The following is a 17397-nucleotide window of genomic DNA, read 5'->3' on the forward strand; positions in this document are numbered from 1 at the left end:
CCTTTAGCTTGTCTTTCATATACCAGAATCTTCAAATGTGTTGTATTTTAGGTACTGTCATGCAATTTACCAAATGTTTCTTCAGGTATGTTATGTCTGCCATTTGGCTTATCTATTTCACTTAAGTAATTTATTTTTTAACTTTGGTGATTTTTTTCTTTTTATTTCAATGACTATATTTTCATTCTCCAATATATTAGATCTTGCATTTTTTTAATCCCCACTTGTTTTTGGTGTTATCCACCTGTTTTTGTTTTATAATTTCCTGTTCTTAATTTATTCCTTTCTTTAACATTTTGAGGATTTACATTTTTACATTTTATTAAGTTTTAATAATGTACATGTACTTCTTTGTATCCTTACCACCAACAAAATAGGTTTTATTGCTCTTTTAACCTATATAGTGGGTGTAAAAAACTGTATCATTTATAATTTGCATTTTTCTTAACACTGTTATCTTTGAGCATCTATTTATGTATGTTTATTTTCCCATATAAGATTTTCTGTTTATATATTTTGCCTGTTTTCCTGTTTTTGTGCTCTTGTCAATTTCTAACAGTACTTTGACTATAGATCAGTGGTTCTCAAATTATGGTCTGTGAAACTCTGGGAGTCCCTGAGACACTTTCAAGGGATCAGTAAAGTGAAAACTAATTTATTATTATACTAAGACATTATTTGCTATTTCTACTGTGTTGATATTTGCACTTACGGTGGGTGAATTACTGTCACCTATTTAGTAGAAAGCAAGGCAGTGGCCTTGAACTGTACTGGCAATTGAATAACTTCTTAGTTGAGACACTGCTGAAAACAAAAGCCAGGTTAACAAGGGAGAAAGTGGCAGAAGTTTATGCGTGTGCTGTACCTATCGTGCTGGAGAGGCCTCAATTCAAAAGTATCCCTGATTGGTGGCTTAGGGGCCTTGCTTACATAATATTTTAACAAAGAGCCATAAATCCAATTTAGTGACAAAACATAGGAGAGAGCAGTTCCAGTCTTCTAAAAGGTTAGAAAATGTGGGATGATAGTAAAATCTGTTCCCAGATTCCTTTGGTGCCTGCTGGGGCTTTCTCTGGACAGATTAGCAAGTGTTGTCTCCAGTAAGGAAGGATTGGTGTCCTGCCATGGGGCAAATAGAGGCTAAGGCAGAATGGTCCCCTCCATTTTCAGTGTCTTTAACCTTACAATCATCAATATTTGGGGAAGAAATATTCTGTTTTTCTTCAGTCTCCCTTTTACAGCTTTAGTTTTAGAAAGTTTTACATATTAAAGTCCAAGTTGGTAGCTTTGGGGAGATTTGGGTTAGAGGTTCTAACCTGGCAAAGGGTGAGAAACAGATTGAAACAAGTAGAAAGGAACAAATTTGGGTTCCATATCTTATTGAATGAGTCTCTTAGTCCTGAGAATAATACGCTTAGTTGAACAGGTGAGCCTGATTTCAGGAGGTGGTGTTACAGGTGAGTTTTTTTTCAAATTTGGCTTCTATATGGTATAGGCACACTGGTATTTAGTGTGGAATCATTTTTATGGAAAACACAGAAAAACAAAAGTTAACATCTGGAGCAGTCTGCAAACTAGTCTTTGAGTTTGGAGGGCAGTCAGCTGAGAATATTTTAGATTTTGACTCAAAACATTTCAGTTGGAATGGGCAGGGAGTGGCAATAGATTTTCCCAGATTGTCATTTGAATCAGGTGTTCCACTGAACTTTCTGTACATACATAAGTTGTTGTAGTGATTTCTTCAAAGTTTATATCAGATTGTCTAGCATTAACTTGCACGGCTTTAGAAAAAGCAGTTTTGATGTCTAGGGATTTCAAGTCAGATGAGTGTGTGGGAAAAATATTGGAAATTTTAGTCTGGAGAGTCATAGTCAGATATTGGAAGAAACTAAAAATTCAAGACTCAGCCTAGATAATTTTTAAAAAACCCTCAAAAACAAATGGACAAAGCTAGAATCTAATAACAGGCGCACTAAAGTTTTTAAATTTTTCTTGAAACATAATTTTTCTCTCTCTGGTCACCTATTTCTACCAAAGATCACAGTGAGTCCAGTTTTGTTGTAAAATAAGTTTTAGCCTCATTATAGTTGGCTTGATTAGTTATATAAACTGTAGCAAGGCCGGGCACAGTGGCTTACACCTGTAATCCCAGCACTTTGGGAGGCCGAGGCAAGTGGATCACCTGAGGTCAGGAGTTCGAGACCAGACTAGCCAACATAGTGAAACCCCATCTCTACTAAAAATACAAAAATTAGCCAGGTATGGTAGTGCGCACCTGTAATCCCAGCTACCTGGGAGGCTGAGGTGGGAGAATCGCTTGAACTTGGGAGGCAGAGGCTGCAGTGAGCAGAGATTGTGCTGCTGCACCCCAGCCTGGGCAACAGAGCTAAACTCCATCTCCAAATAAATAAATAAATAAATAAACAAACTGTAGAAAGAATAGTGATTGACGTTATTATAGACTCTTTTAAAGTTGGCTTTGCTGGAACTTGTCATAAGGAAAAGACTTTTAAAATCCTCTCCAGGTTAGGAAGTCAAGCCATGGACTCACCCTCGGATTTTACCTGTAGTACTTGAGTGAATTCTTTTCTTGAAGTCCCCAAAATATTTAGAGTATTCTGCGCCTCTCAGAAACTGATATTTTTTTACTTACCACAAGGCTAGTAACCCTGTAAAGGAACCATGTAGACAGGGTACTTGGCCAGTTCTTCCAAGGGATTAATTGGATCCTAGTTAACCTTTAGTTCCTTAAAGCAGCCTGGTCATACCTGAAAATGTGACATCCCAATCAAAGCCTTTGTAATATGTGTTTTCAACTGTGTCTTATCATGAAAGGAAACAGATTCTTATTAATGTTATGCAAATAACTATATTGCCATAAAATAAAAATATTTATGGTTAGTTTCTCAATTCAGAAGAAATCAGAGAGAAAGGTAAATGTTTTGATTTTGCTTACAAAAATATACTTTACCCAATTCCTGCAAACTACAAGTAGCTAAAAAAAAAGCTTTCTTGACTCTGGGAAAAAAAAAGTAATCAGCAATGTTTTCAACAAAAAGTCATAAAAATAATTTTAGTCCTGCATCAGTTCAGTCCCACATAATTCTTTTTCTGCTTCATGTTAGATTAGCAATTTAATGAGTCCAGTTTTTAAAATTGGAGTTACTCAAATTCTTACCTAGTCTAATTGTATTATCTCAGTGATGTCAGAAATCTGTACTTAAGTGTATTTAAAGTCTATTCCATGAATCTTCTTGAAGATACTTTAGGATTTGCGAGAGATTTTGAAGAAAAAACAAAAGCAACAGAATAAACAGTAATACATCCAGAATGTTTATTAGGGACCAGTTCTGTAGGCGCTTCTGCCTAGCAACTACAACAATCTCAGACTCCCAGAAGGCAAAAAGATGTTCAGTGCATCAGGTGGTTAAGAAGACAGTTTTATCGTGAAGAAAAAGATTCCTGTCTGTGTAGGGAAGTGTTTACCAGCCAAGGGCTAATCCTGCAAGCAGCCTCCCACCTGCAACGTTAACTCTTTTATGCACATAAGCTGATCCTGAATTGTTGCTGGTTTGTGTGTACTTCTGCTGGACACTCAGAAGAGTATACTTTTGATACAGTGTTTCAGAGAATTTGGGGGATATTTTGACTTAAATTCAGACTTAGTTCTATTTCAGGTAATACCTTGATATGAGTCAGATTTCTGGAGAGAAAAAGTTTTCTTTCCCTGTTCCCAGTCATACTGTGACTCAACTATATTTCCAGCTCTGACCCCTCAGGTTCAGTTATTCTATGTGATATTTGTATATATTATATATCTTTGATATTATAAATCATGATATATGTAATATATACATGATAAATGTGTACCTACACTGATGGATGAATCAGTACAAAAAGCATGTTAGAATTCCTGTTCAGAAATGAAACCTATAGAGGTTTCCTCAGCAATTAGAAGCTGTCTGGTCTCTACTCCGAATACAAAGATGGACAGTAGCTAAGTATGTGTACTTAATTTTAGCTTAAATGTGTAGGTAGGAAGGTAAACAATAGCTGGGTGCACTTCAGTGTGTGCAGGAAGCTTTTCCTGAGCATAATCCAGCAACAGGCAGGGAAGTCTCCCTTGTTTGACAGAAGTAGCAACAGAGCGCCCTGTTTTGGAAGATGAACTTTTCTGACTTTTGGTATTGTAGTGAATTTCTTTTCATTTTTATTTTTCTTGTGTCATTTCAGTGAGAATTTGGGATGGGCAAAATATATATATATATGTGTGTGTGTGTGTGTTCTCAGTTCCAGATGTTGTACTCAACTCAATAAAACTAATTGTGTATTTATTAGAAACATATATTTTTGAATATTGTTCATAATTATATGACTTTAATTTCTTCCAAGATAAATATTTAAACTTAGAGAAGTGTTATACCTGAGTTTGAGCAGCATAGTGTTGAGGTTAATAGAAGAGGCTCTGGGACCAGGCTCCGTAAGTTAGAATCTTAGTTTTGATAGCATAGGCATTGGACATGTGACATAATTCCTGCCTCCCTCAATTTCTTTATGACGAATAGAAAATCTTAATGATGTTGAGAGATTCAAATGAGTCACTATTTGTAAAGTGTCTATCATAGTATTTGGTACTTAGTAACTGCAAGATAAGTGTTGGTGAACTAAAAATAAATATAATTATATCTAAAAACATGTACCAAGAATTTATACCAAATAATGATATTTCTTAAATAGTTGCGATATGTTTGAATTATTTAAATAACCATTTTTGTGTCTTTCTCTTCTTAATTTTTTACAGCTTATCGTGAGCCTCATTATTATTATCAGTTCACAGCTCGATATCATGCAGCTCCCTGCAATAGTATTTATAATATTTCTTTTGAGAAGAAACTTCTTCAGATTTTAAGCAAACTGCTTCTTGACCTTTCATGTGAAATTTCCTTACTTAAGTCTGAATGCCATCATGTTAAAATGCAAAGAGCTGGTTTGCAAAATGAATTGTTCTTTGCATTTTCAGGTAAGTCTATACAATTTGTTAGAAAAGCAAATGGAGAACACATAACTAATAGTTAAAAAAATGTTGTTAATTACTCACAGCATTTTTACGATATAAACACTACACATCCAAATATATTTTGTTCTCTACTTTGACTTAGTGCTGTTAACCCCTCAAATAGAATTCTGATTCGTGTACTAATGAAAAGTTTGCTCCCTCAATAACTTACACTGTTATGATAATTTACTGTAGAGTGGAATTTAATATAAGGAATGCCATGATATTTAGATATAATGATTTAATTTGTAAAATCATCTAATTATAAGATGGGTTAATATCATAGACCAGAGGAACCGTCCAGCTTAGTATGCTTTTCTTAATAATGTGGAGTAGAGGCCCAGTATTTTCTGGAAAACAAAGAATTGGACTTTATATTTATATCTTTATATTTATCTTTATACTTATAATGGTTTATGAATGATCACTTAGGAATACCCACCCATGTGTTTTTAAGGGGTCCGAGTGATAGTAGGGCATCCCTCCCCTTTCATCTCAAATGTTATTGCTTGCTAGTTTCCTTCCTCCTTTTTTAGTGTTTTTTTTAAAAATTATTATTTCTCTGCTATCAGAGTTTGATTGTATTTAACCATTTCCCTGACTTTCCCTTCTCTTCTTTTTTGGCCATCTAGGATTGAAGTTTTAGAAGCACAATTGAGAGGCATGAAACTTTAAGGGAAAAAAACAAGAGAAGTTCAGTCTCATTTTCTGTTTTTTATCTTCCTTACTTTTCACCTCTGGTCCCTTCTCTTCTTCTCTCTTTCTTTCTCCTCTGCCTTCCTCTCCCCTTGCTATTCCCCTTCCCTTCCCTGTCCTTCCCTCTCTCTCCTCTTCACCAGAAATACATTGAGAGTTTTTCTCCAGCCCCTGGGTCTGTTTAATAGGTAGATCAGTCCTTAGAAAACCTGAAAGTTTGGCTCTCTTCAGGTTCAGCAATTTGTGAGGCTGAGGCAGCTGGATCACTTGAGGTCAGGAGGTTGGGACCAGCCTGGCCATCATGGGGAAACCTGCCTCTACTAAAAGTACAAAAATTAGCTGGGCATGGTGACGTGGGCCTGTAATCCCAGCTACTTGGGAGGCTGAGGCAGGAGAATCACTTGAACCCGGGAAGCTGAGGTTGCAGTGAGCCGAGATTGTGCCACTGCACTGCAGCCTGGCTGACAGAGTGAGAATCTGTTAAAACAACAACAACAACAACAGCAACAACAACAACAAAAAAAAACAAAAAAAAGTTGAAAGTATACTAGACTCATAAAAGAGATGATATCCAATAGAAATGAAGCATTATGGGCTTGATTTGCATTTCTCCAAAGGCAAATGTTGTTGACCATCTTTTCATGTGCTTATTTGTTATCTGTGTATCTTCTCTGGAGAAATGTTTATTCAAGTCCTTTGCTCAATTTAAAATTGGGTTTTATGTCTTTTTGGTGGTGTAGTAAGAGTTCTTTATATATTCCAAATACTGTATTCTTATTAATATGTGATATGCAAATATTTCTTCCATTTTATAGGTTGTTTTCTCACTCTCTTAATAATATCCTTTGATGCCCAGTTGATTTTAATTTTGATGATGTCCAATTTACCTATTTTTTCCTTGTGTTTCTTGTACTTTCAGTGGCATTTCTAAGAATATGTTGCCAAATCTGAGGTCATCAAGATTTACTCCTTCTGTAGTTTTAGCTATTACACTTAGGTCTAAGATTCATTTTGAGCTAATTGTATATATAGTATGAGGTATGGGTTCAACCTTATACTTCATATTTTGCATGTGGCTGTCTGGTTGTCCAAGAACATTTGTTGAAGAGACCATTCTTTTCCACATTGAATGGTCTTGGCACTCTTGTTGAAAGTCAGTTAACTGTAAATATATGGGCTTATCTCTGAACTCTCAATTCTATTGCATTGTTCTATATTTCTGTTCTCCTGTCAGTACACCATTTTGATTACTGTTTGATTTGTGGCACTTTTGAAATTGAGAAGTGAGAGTGCCTCCAATTTTGTTCTTCCTTTTTAAAATTGTTTTGGTAATTTGAGATTGTTTGTAATTCCATATGATTATTAGCATCTCTTCCATTTCTGACAAAAATCACCTTTGGGGTTTTGATAGGGATTGCATTGGATCTGGACGTAGCTTTGGATATTATTGACACCTTAACAATATTAAGTCTTTTAATCTGTGAACACAGGATAGCTTTGCATTTATTTAGAACTTGTTTAATTTCTTTCAGCAGCATTTTACAGTTTTCAGTGTATAACTATAGTCCTGTAACTCTTGACAAATGTATTTCTAAGTATTTTATTATTTCTGATGCTATTATAAGTAGAATTTTCTTAATTCCCTTTGTACGTTGGTCATTGCTAGTGTATAGAAATACACTGGCTATTTTTTTAAAAAGTGGATTCTGCACCCTTGGTTGAATTCCTTTATTAGCTCTAATAGTGTTTTTTTTTTTTTTTTGTGAAATCTTTAGTAGTTTTTATATAGAAGATCATGTTGTCTGTGGATAGCAATAGTTTTACTTCACGCTTTCCACCCTGGATACATTTTACACCTTTTTCTTGCAAAATTGCTCTTGCTTGAACTTCCAGCTCAATGTTTAATAGAAGTGGCACAATTGGCATCTTAGTCTTGTTCTTGATCTTAGGAGGAAAGCTTTCAGTCTTTCACTGTTGAGTATGATACTTGCTGTGGGTTTATAATGAAAGGACTTTGTATTTTGTTAAATACTACTTTTATATGAAATTAAATTATCATGTGTTTTTTTTATTTTCACCCTGCCTTCTATTAATGCAGTGTACTCTATTTTGATTGTTATATGTTCAACAATCTTTGCATTCCTGGATTATACCCCACTTGGTCATGGTGTATTCTTTACCATACTACTGGAATTGGTTTGCTATTTTTTAATTAAGAATTTTGCATTCATAAGTGATATTGGCCTGTAATCATATAATTTTCTGGCATTGGTGTCAGGGTAATGCTAGCTTCATGATATGAGTTTGGAAGTGTTACCTCCTCTTCTATTCTTTTGGAAGAAAGTGAGATGAATTTTATTTAATTCTTCTTTAACTGATAGAATTAATCACTGAGGCCTTTGGGTTCTAGTTTTTTCTCTGTTGGCAGGTTTTTGATTAGTGATTCAAACTCCTTACTTAGTTATAGACCTATTCATATTTTCTGTTTATTCTTGAGTCAATTTTGGTAGTTAGTGTGTTTCTAGCAATTTATTTCATTTAGGTTACTTAATTTATTGGCCTACAATGGTTTATAGTGTTCTCTTGTTATCCTTTTTATTTCTGAAAGGTAGGTAGTAATGTCTCTACTTTGATTTCTCTATGTGAATGTTTGTCAATTTTATTGCATTTTTTCCAAAAACCAGTTTTGTTTTCTTTATTGCTTTTTCTGTTCTCTATTTTATATCTTTTCTACTCTTCATTATTTCCTTCTTTTTGCTAGCTCTGGTTTTAATTCATTCTTCTTTTTCTAGTTTCTTAAGGTATGACATTAAGTAATTGATTTGAAATCTTTCTTCTTGTTAAGTATAGATGTTTACACCCATACATTTCCTTCTGAGTACTGCTTTAACTGCAACCCATACTTTTTGGTAAGTTGTATTTTCATTTTCATTCATCTGCAAGTATTTTCTAACTTCCCTTATAATTTTTTTGACCTGTTTGTTGTTTAGGAGTACGTTGTTCAATTTCCACATATTTGTATACATTCTAGACGTCCTTCTGTTAAGGCTTCCTGATTTCTTTCTTTTGTGGTCATAGAAGTCTAGTGCAAATGACCACCAGGATAGCTAAATAGTAGAAAGAAGAGATTTATTGGTGACATCAACTTGCAATTTGGGAAGATATGGTCTGTGGTGTGGACTGAAGGCACTCTCTCTTCCAAAGGGAAAGGGTCCATATTAACAATAGGGTCTTATATATTCAGCTTGTTTTGGGTAAAGCTATACATATTTATGAGGGCGGTTGAGCACATGTTCAATGGGTAGACATGTATGTAACTTACATTCCATGTTTACTTTCAGGTGGGGTTTTAGCATTAAAATGAGGTAGAATTTGGCTCTGTCTATTGAAAGGTTGACTATAAAACACAATTTGTGTGCAGTCTCTATGAGCTTGCTGAAACTGGCTTAAGGTCTGCAGTTGCCTTTCAGGAAGGAGTATTTGTAAGGCAGATTCCCTATTCAGTCAGAATTTTAGTGGTCTGGGTTGTAAATCAGAGTTAGGAAGGGAGTGTGGCAATTTGTCTGATAGCTCCTGTTGTTAAAGAGTTTAGCAAGGTGTGTGTGTGTGTGGTTTTTTTTGTTTGTTTGTTTTTTGTAGCCATAGAAATTTAGGGAATTGACATGCTAGCTGAGCCCTGAAACTTTAGCTCATAGCTAATTTTTGTTTTCTTAACCTTGGGGTCCATCTTAGTTGATAAAGGGGCATCTATTTTTGTTTCTCAGATAATGGAAGCTACTTTATATCATTTTCATCTTCTTATACTTACTGAGACTCTTTTGTGGTTACACATATGGTCTACCTGGAGGAATGTTTCATGTGTACTTGTGAAGTATGTGTATTCTCCTGTTGTTGGGTGGAGGGTCCTGTATATATTGTATAGATCTAGTGTTGTTCAAGTACTCTATCTGCTTATTGATCTTCTGCCTTTTATATTCATTATTGAAGGTGCAGTATTGATGTCTTCCACTATTATTGTCTGCTTTTGCCTTCAGTTCTGTCAATTTTTTCTTTATATAATTTGGGACTCTGTTGTTAGAGGCCTATATACTTATAAATGTTATATCTTCTTTAATAGATTGGCCCTTTTATCAAAATATGCATTTCTTTGCATCTTGTAACAATTTTTGACTTAAAGTTTGTTTTCTCTGATGTTTGTATAGAGATCTGTTTATATTTTTTGTTTCTTCTTGAGTTAGTTTTGGTAGAGTAGTGTGTTTCCAGCAATTTGTCCGTTTTATCTGGATTTGATGACTATTTGCACAAAATATCTTTTTTCGTCCATTTACTTTTAACCTATTTTTCTGTTTTTGCACCTAAGGTGAATCTCTTGCAGACAATAGTTAGATTCTGCATTTTTATCCATTATGTCCACTTCTGCCTTTTAATTGGTGCCTTTAAATTAAACCACTTACATTTAAAATTGTTACTGATAAGGGAGGACTTACTTTTGCCTTTTTGCTGCACATTTTCTCTATTGTGTGGGTTTTTTTTACATTGACTATTTTTAGAGCAGTTTTTACTTTACAGAAAAATTGAGCAAAGTATAGACACACACATTTTTACATGCATATTTGTATGTAAAAAGTCATTAACAAACCCAAGGTCACTTTAATTTTCTTCTTTGTTTCCAGCTTTCCAGTTTTGTGTATTTTACAAAGATGTCTGTGATTATATTATGAAGTTAATTTTGGTGAAAAGGATAAGTCTAGATTTATTTGCATGTGGATATCCAGTTGGTCAAACATCATTTTTTAAATGACTATATTTTCTCCCTTGAATTGCCGTTTTTTCCTTTGTGAATGATCAGTTGAATATATTAACATGGGTATATTTCTGGGATTTCTGTTCACTTAACATTGGTCTCTTTGTCTGTTCTTTCATCAGTACTATACTGTCTTGATTTCTGTAGTTTTATAGTAAGTCCTGAAGTTGGGTAATGTTGGTCGTCTGTTCTTGCCTTTAATAATGTGTTGGCTCTTCTAGGTCTTTTGCTTTTTCACATAAATTTTAGAATCAGTTTGTAGATAAACACAAAATATTTACTGATATTTTGAGTGTCATTGAGTTTAAAGTATATATCAAATTGGCAAGAACTGACATTGTAACAATAGTGGATCTTCCTATCTATGAACATGGAATATCTTTTTATTTACTTAGATCTTTGATTTTTTTAATCAGAGTTTTACAGTTTTCCTCATACAGATATTGCACATATTTTGTTATATATTTCATTTTTGTTAGTGTAATGGCATTTGTTTTCAAATTACAGTTGTTTATTACAAGTACATAGGAAAGCAATTGACTTTTTAAAACAATTTTTAACTGTATACATTTAAGGTATACAACATGTTTATACACATATATGTATATATTAAAATAATTATTGCAAGTCAAGCAAACTAACATATCTATTATCTCACATCATTACCTTTCTTTTCCTCTCCACCCCATGGTAAGAGCATGACTCATGGTAAAATGACTCTTCTTGCAAGTTTTTAGCATATAATACCATATTATTAACTAGAGTCCTCATGTGGTACATCAGAACATCAGATCTCTAGATTTATTCATCCTGCTTAACTACAACTTTGTACACTTTGATTCACATCTCCTTATTACTCCCACCCCTGCCCTGCCCCTGGGTAACCACCATTCTACTTCCTCATTTTATGTATTCAATGTTTTTTTTTCTTAAAGTGAGATCATTCTGTATTTTTCTTTCTGAGCCTATAGTATTTCACTTAACATATGTCCTTTAGGTTCATCTGTATTGTGGCAAATGGCAGAATCTCCTTTTTTAAGGCTGAATAATATTCCTCTGTGTGTGTGTGTGTGTGTGTGTGTGTGTGTGTATAATGCATTTATTTATTTATTTATATCTATCCAGTCATCCATCATTGAACATCTTGGCTGTTATGAATAATGCTGCAGTGAACATGGGAGCATAGATAAATGTATGAGGTTGTGGTTTCATTTCTTTTGGATATGTACCCAGAAGAGGGATTGCTTGGTCAAATGGTAGTTCTATTTTTAATTTCTTTAGTAACCTCTATACTGTTTTCCACAATTATTGTACCAATGTACATTCCTACTAACAGTATACAAGGGTTCCAGTTTCTCCACACCCTCACCACTACATTATCTATCATCTTTTTGACAATAGCTATCCTGACAGGCATGAGATGATATCCCATTGTGGTTTTCATTTGCATTTCCCTGATTATTGGTGATGTTAAGCACTTTTTCCTTTTTTTCTTCTTCTCCTTCTGGCATTACCATTTTGTGTATTATACAACTTATGCTATTATTCCACAGTTCTTGGATATTCTTTTCTTGTTTTTTCAATTCTTTTTTTGAGAAATTTCTACTGATGTATTTTCAAGCTTCAATCTATTTGATTCTTTCCTCCAGCCCCACTGATGGGCTCATCAAAAGCATTCTTCATTTTGGTAAAAGTGATTTTGATATCTAGCATTTCCTTGTGATTCTTAGAGTTTCCATCTCTCTCACTGTATTATCCATTCTGTTCTTGCATCTTGTCCCATTTTTTCCATTAGAACTCTTAGCATATTATTCATAGTTATTTTACGTTTCTGTACTATAATTCCCAAATCTCTGCCATATCTGAGTTTGGTTTTGATGGTTGCTCTGTTTCTTGAAACTGTGTTTAATTGACTTTTAGTATGTTTTCCATTTGTGTGTGTGTGTGTGTGTGTGTGGAAAGCTGAACATTATGCACCAGGTAGTAAAAAATTGGTTAAATAGTTCTTTTAGTGTGTGATATTTCTGTTTATCTGTCTGGGATTTGGGCTTTGTTCTGTTTATCGTAGTACTAGAGGCTATATTTTTTTTTGATCGTCTTGTTATTGTCTTTCCTATGGTCTTTCAGTGATATGGAGACTTTTTCCTGAATAAGACTTGAAATGCTTGCCATAATAATACCATGGCATTATATGGAACTCTGTAAATATAATGGTAATATATGCATGTATGGGGGGTAAGCATCCTATAAATCTGTGATTTGCTCTGAGTTTTTTCAGAGAGCCTGAGTCCTTTGCCTGAGATCTTCACAAGTGCTTCTCTTTCTCAATTTACACTGAGAGGGCTAGAGGGTGTTTGAATTTGGTATTTCCCTTCCCCCAGGTCATTGAGACTCTGGTAAAAATGAAACTTTGTTAAGGTATTTCTCTTGAGGCAGGGTTTCCAATATACTAGTTGTACTTCAGATGCTCCTGTTGTACTTTGGTTTGGTTTACTTCTAAGTGATTTCTTTTCTCCTTCCATTTGCTAGAAGCACAAGGAGATTTTCCTCCAGTCTTAACCCTGAGAACTTGTTGGGTTTCCTAGACATAAAACTCATGAAAGTTTGGAAGCCCTCCCCTGCCGCCCAAGAATGCTCCCCATTGCAGTTTTAACTGTGGAGCTTGTCCACTCTGAATTTCTTAGCAGTCCCTCAATTATAATTTAAATTATCCTGGTAATGGCTCCAGTAGCAGTCTTCTGCTCCTGGTAAGTTGTGATTCTCTGTATACACCTATCTGCCTCTACATTTTTGGAAGCTGCAGTTTTCCCAGTGAGCTCAATTTTCTGATGGGTCTAAGAAAAGTTGCAGATTTTTTTGTTGTTGTTGATACAGGCCTGACAACTGACAAGTTCCTTAGATGTCAAATAGAAACCAGAAGTTGTCTCATATCTTTTTTGTTTGATTATCCCTGTTACTACCTTCTTTTGTGTTTAATTATTTATAGAATACCGTTTAAATTTCCTTCTCATTTCATTTTAGTAATATATTTTAGTTGTTTTCTTGGTGGCTAACCTGAGAACTATAATTAGAATTTCAAACTCGTAAGAAACTAGTTTGAATTGATTCCAGCTTAGTTCTAACAGTATTCCAAAACTCTGCTCCTGTGAAGGTCACTCCTTCTCTATGCTGTTGTCCCTAATTACATTACTATGTATTGTGTATCCACTAACATAGATTTGTAATTATTGTTTTATTCATTTGTCACTATTATCATATAAAAAAGATGAGTGAAAAAAGAATACTGACTGTTATGTTTATCTATATTTACATTTTATATTTACCTAGATGTACTCCTGTGTAGTTACTTTTTCCAGTATTTTTTTTTGTGTGTAGTAACAAGTTACTATCTATTCTTCATCAGCTGTTGATTTTTGGAAGATCTTAGATTCTCCTTCATTTTTGAAAGCTTGTTTTGCCAGATACAGGATTCTTGGTTGAAGTGTTTTTATTTCAGTTCTTTAAATATATCATCCCACTGCCTTCTATCCTCTGTGGTTTTTCATGAAAAATCTGATGTTCATCTTATTGTGGACACCTAGTGTGTGACAAATTACTTCTTTCTTGCTGCTTTTAAGATTCTCTGTCTTTGATTTTTTAAAAAATGGTTGCCCATTTATTATAAATGATATTACAGAAGATACAGATATACTGCCAGATGGAAAAGATGCACAGGGCAAGGCACGTGGGAAGGGGCCTGGAGCTTACATGCCCACTTTGGGCATGCCACCACCCAGTATCTCCGCATGTTCAGCAACCTAGAAGCTTCTGTCTTTGATTTTTGAAAGTTTCATTATAATTTGTCTCAGTGTGGGGTTCCTTGTATTTACCCTATGTGGATTCTATTTATCTTGTATGTGTTTTATCAAATTTGGGAAATTTTGGCCATTATTTCGTCAAATACTCTTTTTGCCACTTTCTCATTTTTCTCTCCTTCTGTGTCTCCCATCGTGTATATGGTGGTACACTTGATGTTGTTACACAGATGTCTTAGGTTCTCTTCACTTAAAATTTTTTTTTGTTTCTTCTCTGACTGGATAATTTCAGTGAACTGTCTTCAAGTTCACTAATTCTTTCTTTTGCTTGCTCAAATCTGTTGTTGAAAATGTTTAGTGAATTCCTCATTTCAGTTGTTACAATTTTCTGCTCCATAATTTTTATTAGATTTTGTTCTGTAACTTCTTTTGCTTTACTGATAATCTCTATTTGTGAAGGCATCGTTTTCCCTATTTAGTTCTTTGTTCATGGTTTTCTTTAGTTCTTTGAGCACATTTAAGATAGCTGATTTAGAGTTTTTGTCCAGCAAGTCCAATGTCTGTGTTTCCTCAGGGACAATTTCTATTATATTTTGTTCTCTGTGAATGAGCCATGCATTCTTGTTTCTTTATATAACTTCTATTTTTTTTGAAAACTTTACATTTTAAAATATTTTAATGGATACTTTTGAAATCAGATCCTTCTGCCTCTTCAGTGTGTATGGTTCTTGCTTGTGTGGGTTGTAGTTGTTTGTTTCATAATTTTCTTCTTCTTTTGTCATGTCCTCTGAGGTCTGTCTTCTATTTACTTTAACTTTTGTTACATACACATGTTTAACCTTTGAATTCTCTTTAACCTTTGTGGTTAGCTACTGACTTGACAGAGATTTTCTTAAATTCTGTGTTGAAGTCATCTTTTGTTGATTTAGCATTCACTTGGTTGTTGTAAACATTTGATCATTTTCTGGAGTTCTGACAAAAGTTGATTCTGACCATTTTTGTTCATTTTTTTCCATGTTTCTATGGAAAAAGGTGGCCAGCTGTTTTCTTCTTTACTATTTTTGCTTGCATCATTCCTATCTTCTTTATTTTTTCGTCTTGTAGAAAACTTATCTTACAAAAAGCTAGGTGATTGTATACAGGATGAGGTTAGTCAGCTAGCCTAAATAAAGAGGGGATGTGCAAGAAGCTCAGGAGGAGATAGCTGATGCAGACAACATGAGTGTCATGTGCTTTGCCTGATACGGTGGGGATGGATATAATGTCTGTTGGCTGTTGACACCATTAATACTGGACTTGGGCTGAAACAGTCTCCTAGATATTTGTTACTTTAGCAATCTTTTATGTATACTGATTCTGAAAAGATAGATAAGAAAAGACCTTATATTTCTTTTGATTCTATGTTGTGGTTTCTGACAGTTTTGCATTAGTTTCATGAATAGTAGATCTTAATGAATGTTAAAAATTGCCTTAAACTTGTATAAAGATTCAAAAGTAAGAAAATTTTACATCATCGTGATGATTCAATCTCATAATCATTTTATGATGCATTGGTAGACTCAGGTCTGCCACCTTCTGAATTACTTTGTGGATAGTACATTCAAAAGCTGTACCTTAGGTTATTAATATTTAAAAGACCTGGCTACAGTTTGCTAGTGCTTTTCAAAACTCTACGTATATTTCTTTTCTTTCTTTTTTTTTTTTGAGACAGAGTCTCACTCTGTTGCTGAGGCTGGAGTGCAGTGGCGCAATCTCAGCTTACTGCAACCTCCACCTTCCGGGTTCAAGCGATAAAATTTAGAGATTTAACTTTTCTTGGGCCTAGATTTAGATAACCTCATTTTAAAAGGACTTAAGGTAAAAGTAGAATATAAGTAAAACCTTTTCTCCCCCAAGTCTGTGACCCTAGTTGGACCTCTGTCTGAAATTAACTGATCTAATTTTATAAAATCACTAGGTTGGATTTTGTAGTCTTGTCTATAATATTGTATAGTACCTCATAATATCAACTCAGATGGCAAGAGTGAAGTTTTACACCATTTATGGGTTTGGGAAGGTATGAAAGAAATATGTTTAAACAACAAAATAAAGATTTCCCATTATTCTTGGAATATACTCTGCATATATTCATACTTTTATGATCAATTTTATGATCTTCATATCAACAGTTGTCCATCAGACATATTTTATATGACATACTAGGTAAATGTTGGTAATGTAGAGTAAGGATCCCTCTTCAAGATTATATTATGGTAAAAAGAAAATATTCATATAATAATAGTACAACTTATGTAAATACTGTAGAAGAGTTACCAAGTGTTTTATGGGTTCTAAGGAAGTGAAGGTGTTATTAAGGAGATGAACACTTAAGGAGGCCCGTGAAAAATTATTGGTGTTTTGAAAGAATTTTATGGAAAATGAACAACTTAAAGTCATGTACACAGGCATCATAGAGCAATATTTGGAGTAGAATAGCGAATGGATAGCATCCGAGTAGAGTTATGGGAAAAACAAAATTGTCAAGATTGGTAGTAGATAAATTATAGAGATTTTGGTTGCTGGGGTAAAGTATTTGTTTTTAAATATATCCTCATAACTGGAAAGGGTGACAAAAATCACATTATTCAGCCCCTTGTTTTACAAATTAGAGTAGAAGCCTCAAATGTTATTTTACATTATACCTATGTTTATTAGTAGACCTCCTGTAGAACTCAGGCTAGAAATCAGATTTCTTTCCATGTATTTTTTAAGTACATGGAAATGTACAATAGGTACATTTCTCAGATGATCTTGCAGAGACGGTACTCATTTCTACATTGCTAAATTCAATGGGATTTTGTTGATTTTGTTCACTTACGTATCCCAAGCACCTAGAGTAATTCCTGGCACACAGTAGGCTCCTGGCAATTATTTATTAAATAAATGAATGTATGTCTGAATGTAAATATTCATCATTTTAGTTACCATGGCCCCTACTAAAATCCAACCTCATTTCTCTTTCCAGTATTGTGATCAGAGTTTGTCCTACCTCTATCATTTTGCAGCTA

General features: G+C 34.2%; 1 protein-coding gene across 3 annotated transcripts in view; it reads left to right on the forward strand.

The window, feature by feature from the left end:
* ZPBP (zona pellucida binding protein) overlaps nt 1–17397 on the forward strand; it is a 141562-nt gene that overhangs the window by 54458 nt on the left and 69707 nt on the right. For all 3 annotated transcript variants that reach the window (XM_024249912.2, XM_054559195.1, XM_024249913.2), the window contains one exon: nt 4802–5020. In XM_024249912.2, coding sequence (XP_024105680.1) covers nt 4802–5020 — 219 coding nt within the window. The remainder of the gene's footprint in view (nt 1–4801; nt 5021–17397) is intronic.

The sequence above is a fragment of the Pongo abelii genome, chromosome 6, assembly GCF_028885655.2.
Source record: "Pongo abelii isolate AG06213 chromosome 6, NHGRI_mPonAbe1-v2.0_pri, whole genome shotgun sequence".
NCBI classification, from domain to species: Eukaryota; Metazoa; Chordata; class Mammalia; order Primates; family Hominidae; genus Pongo; species Pongo abelii.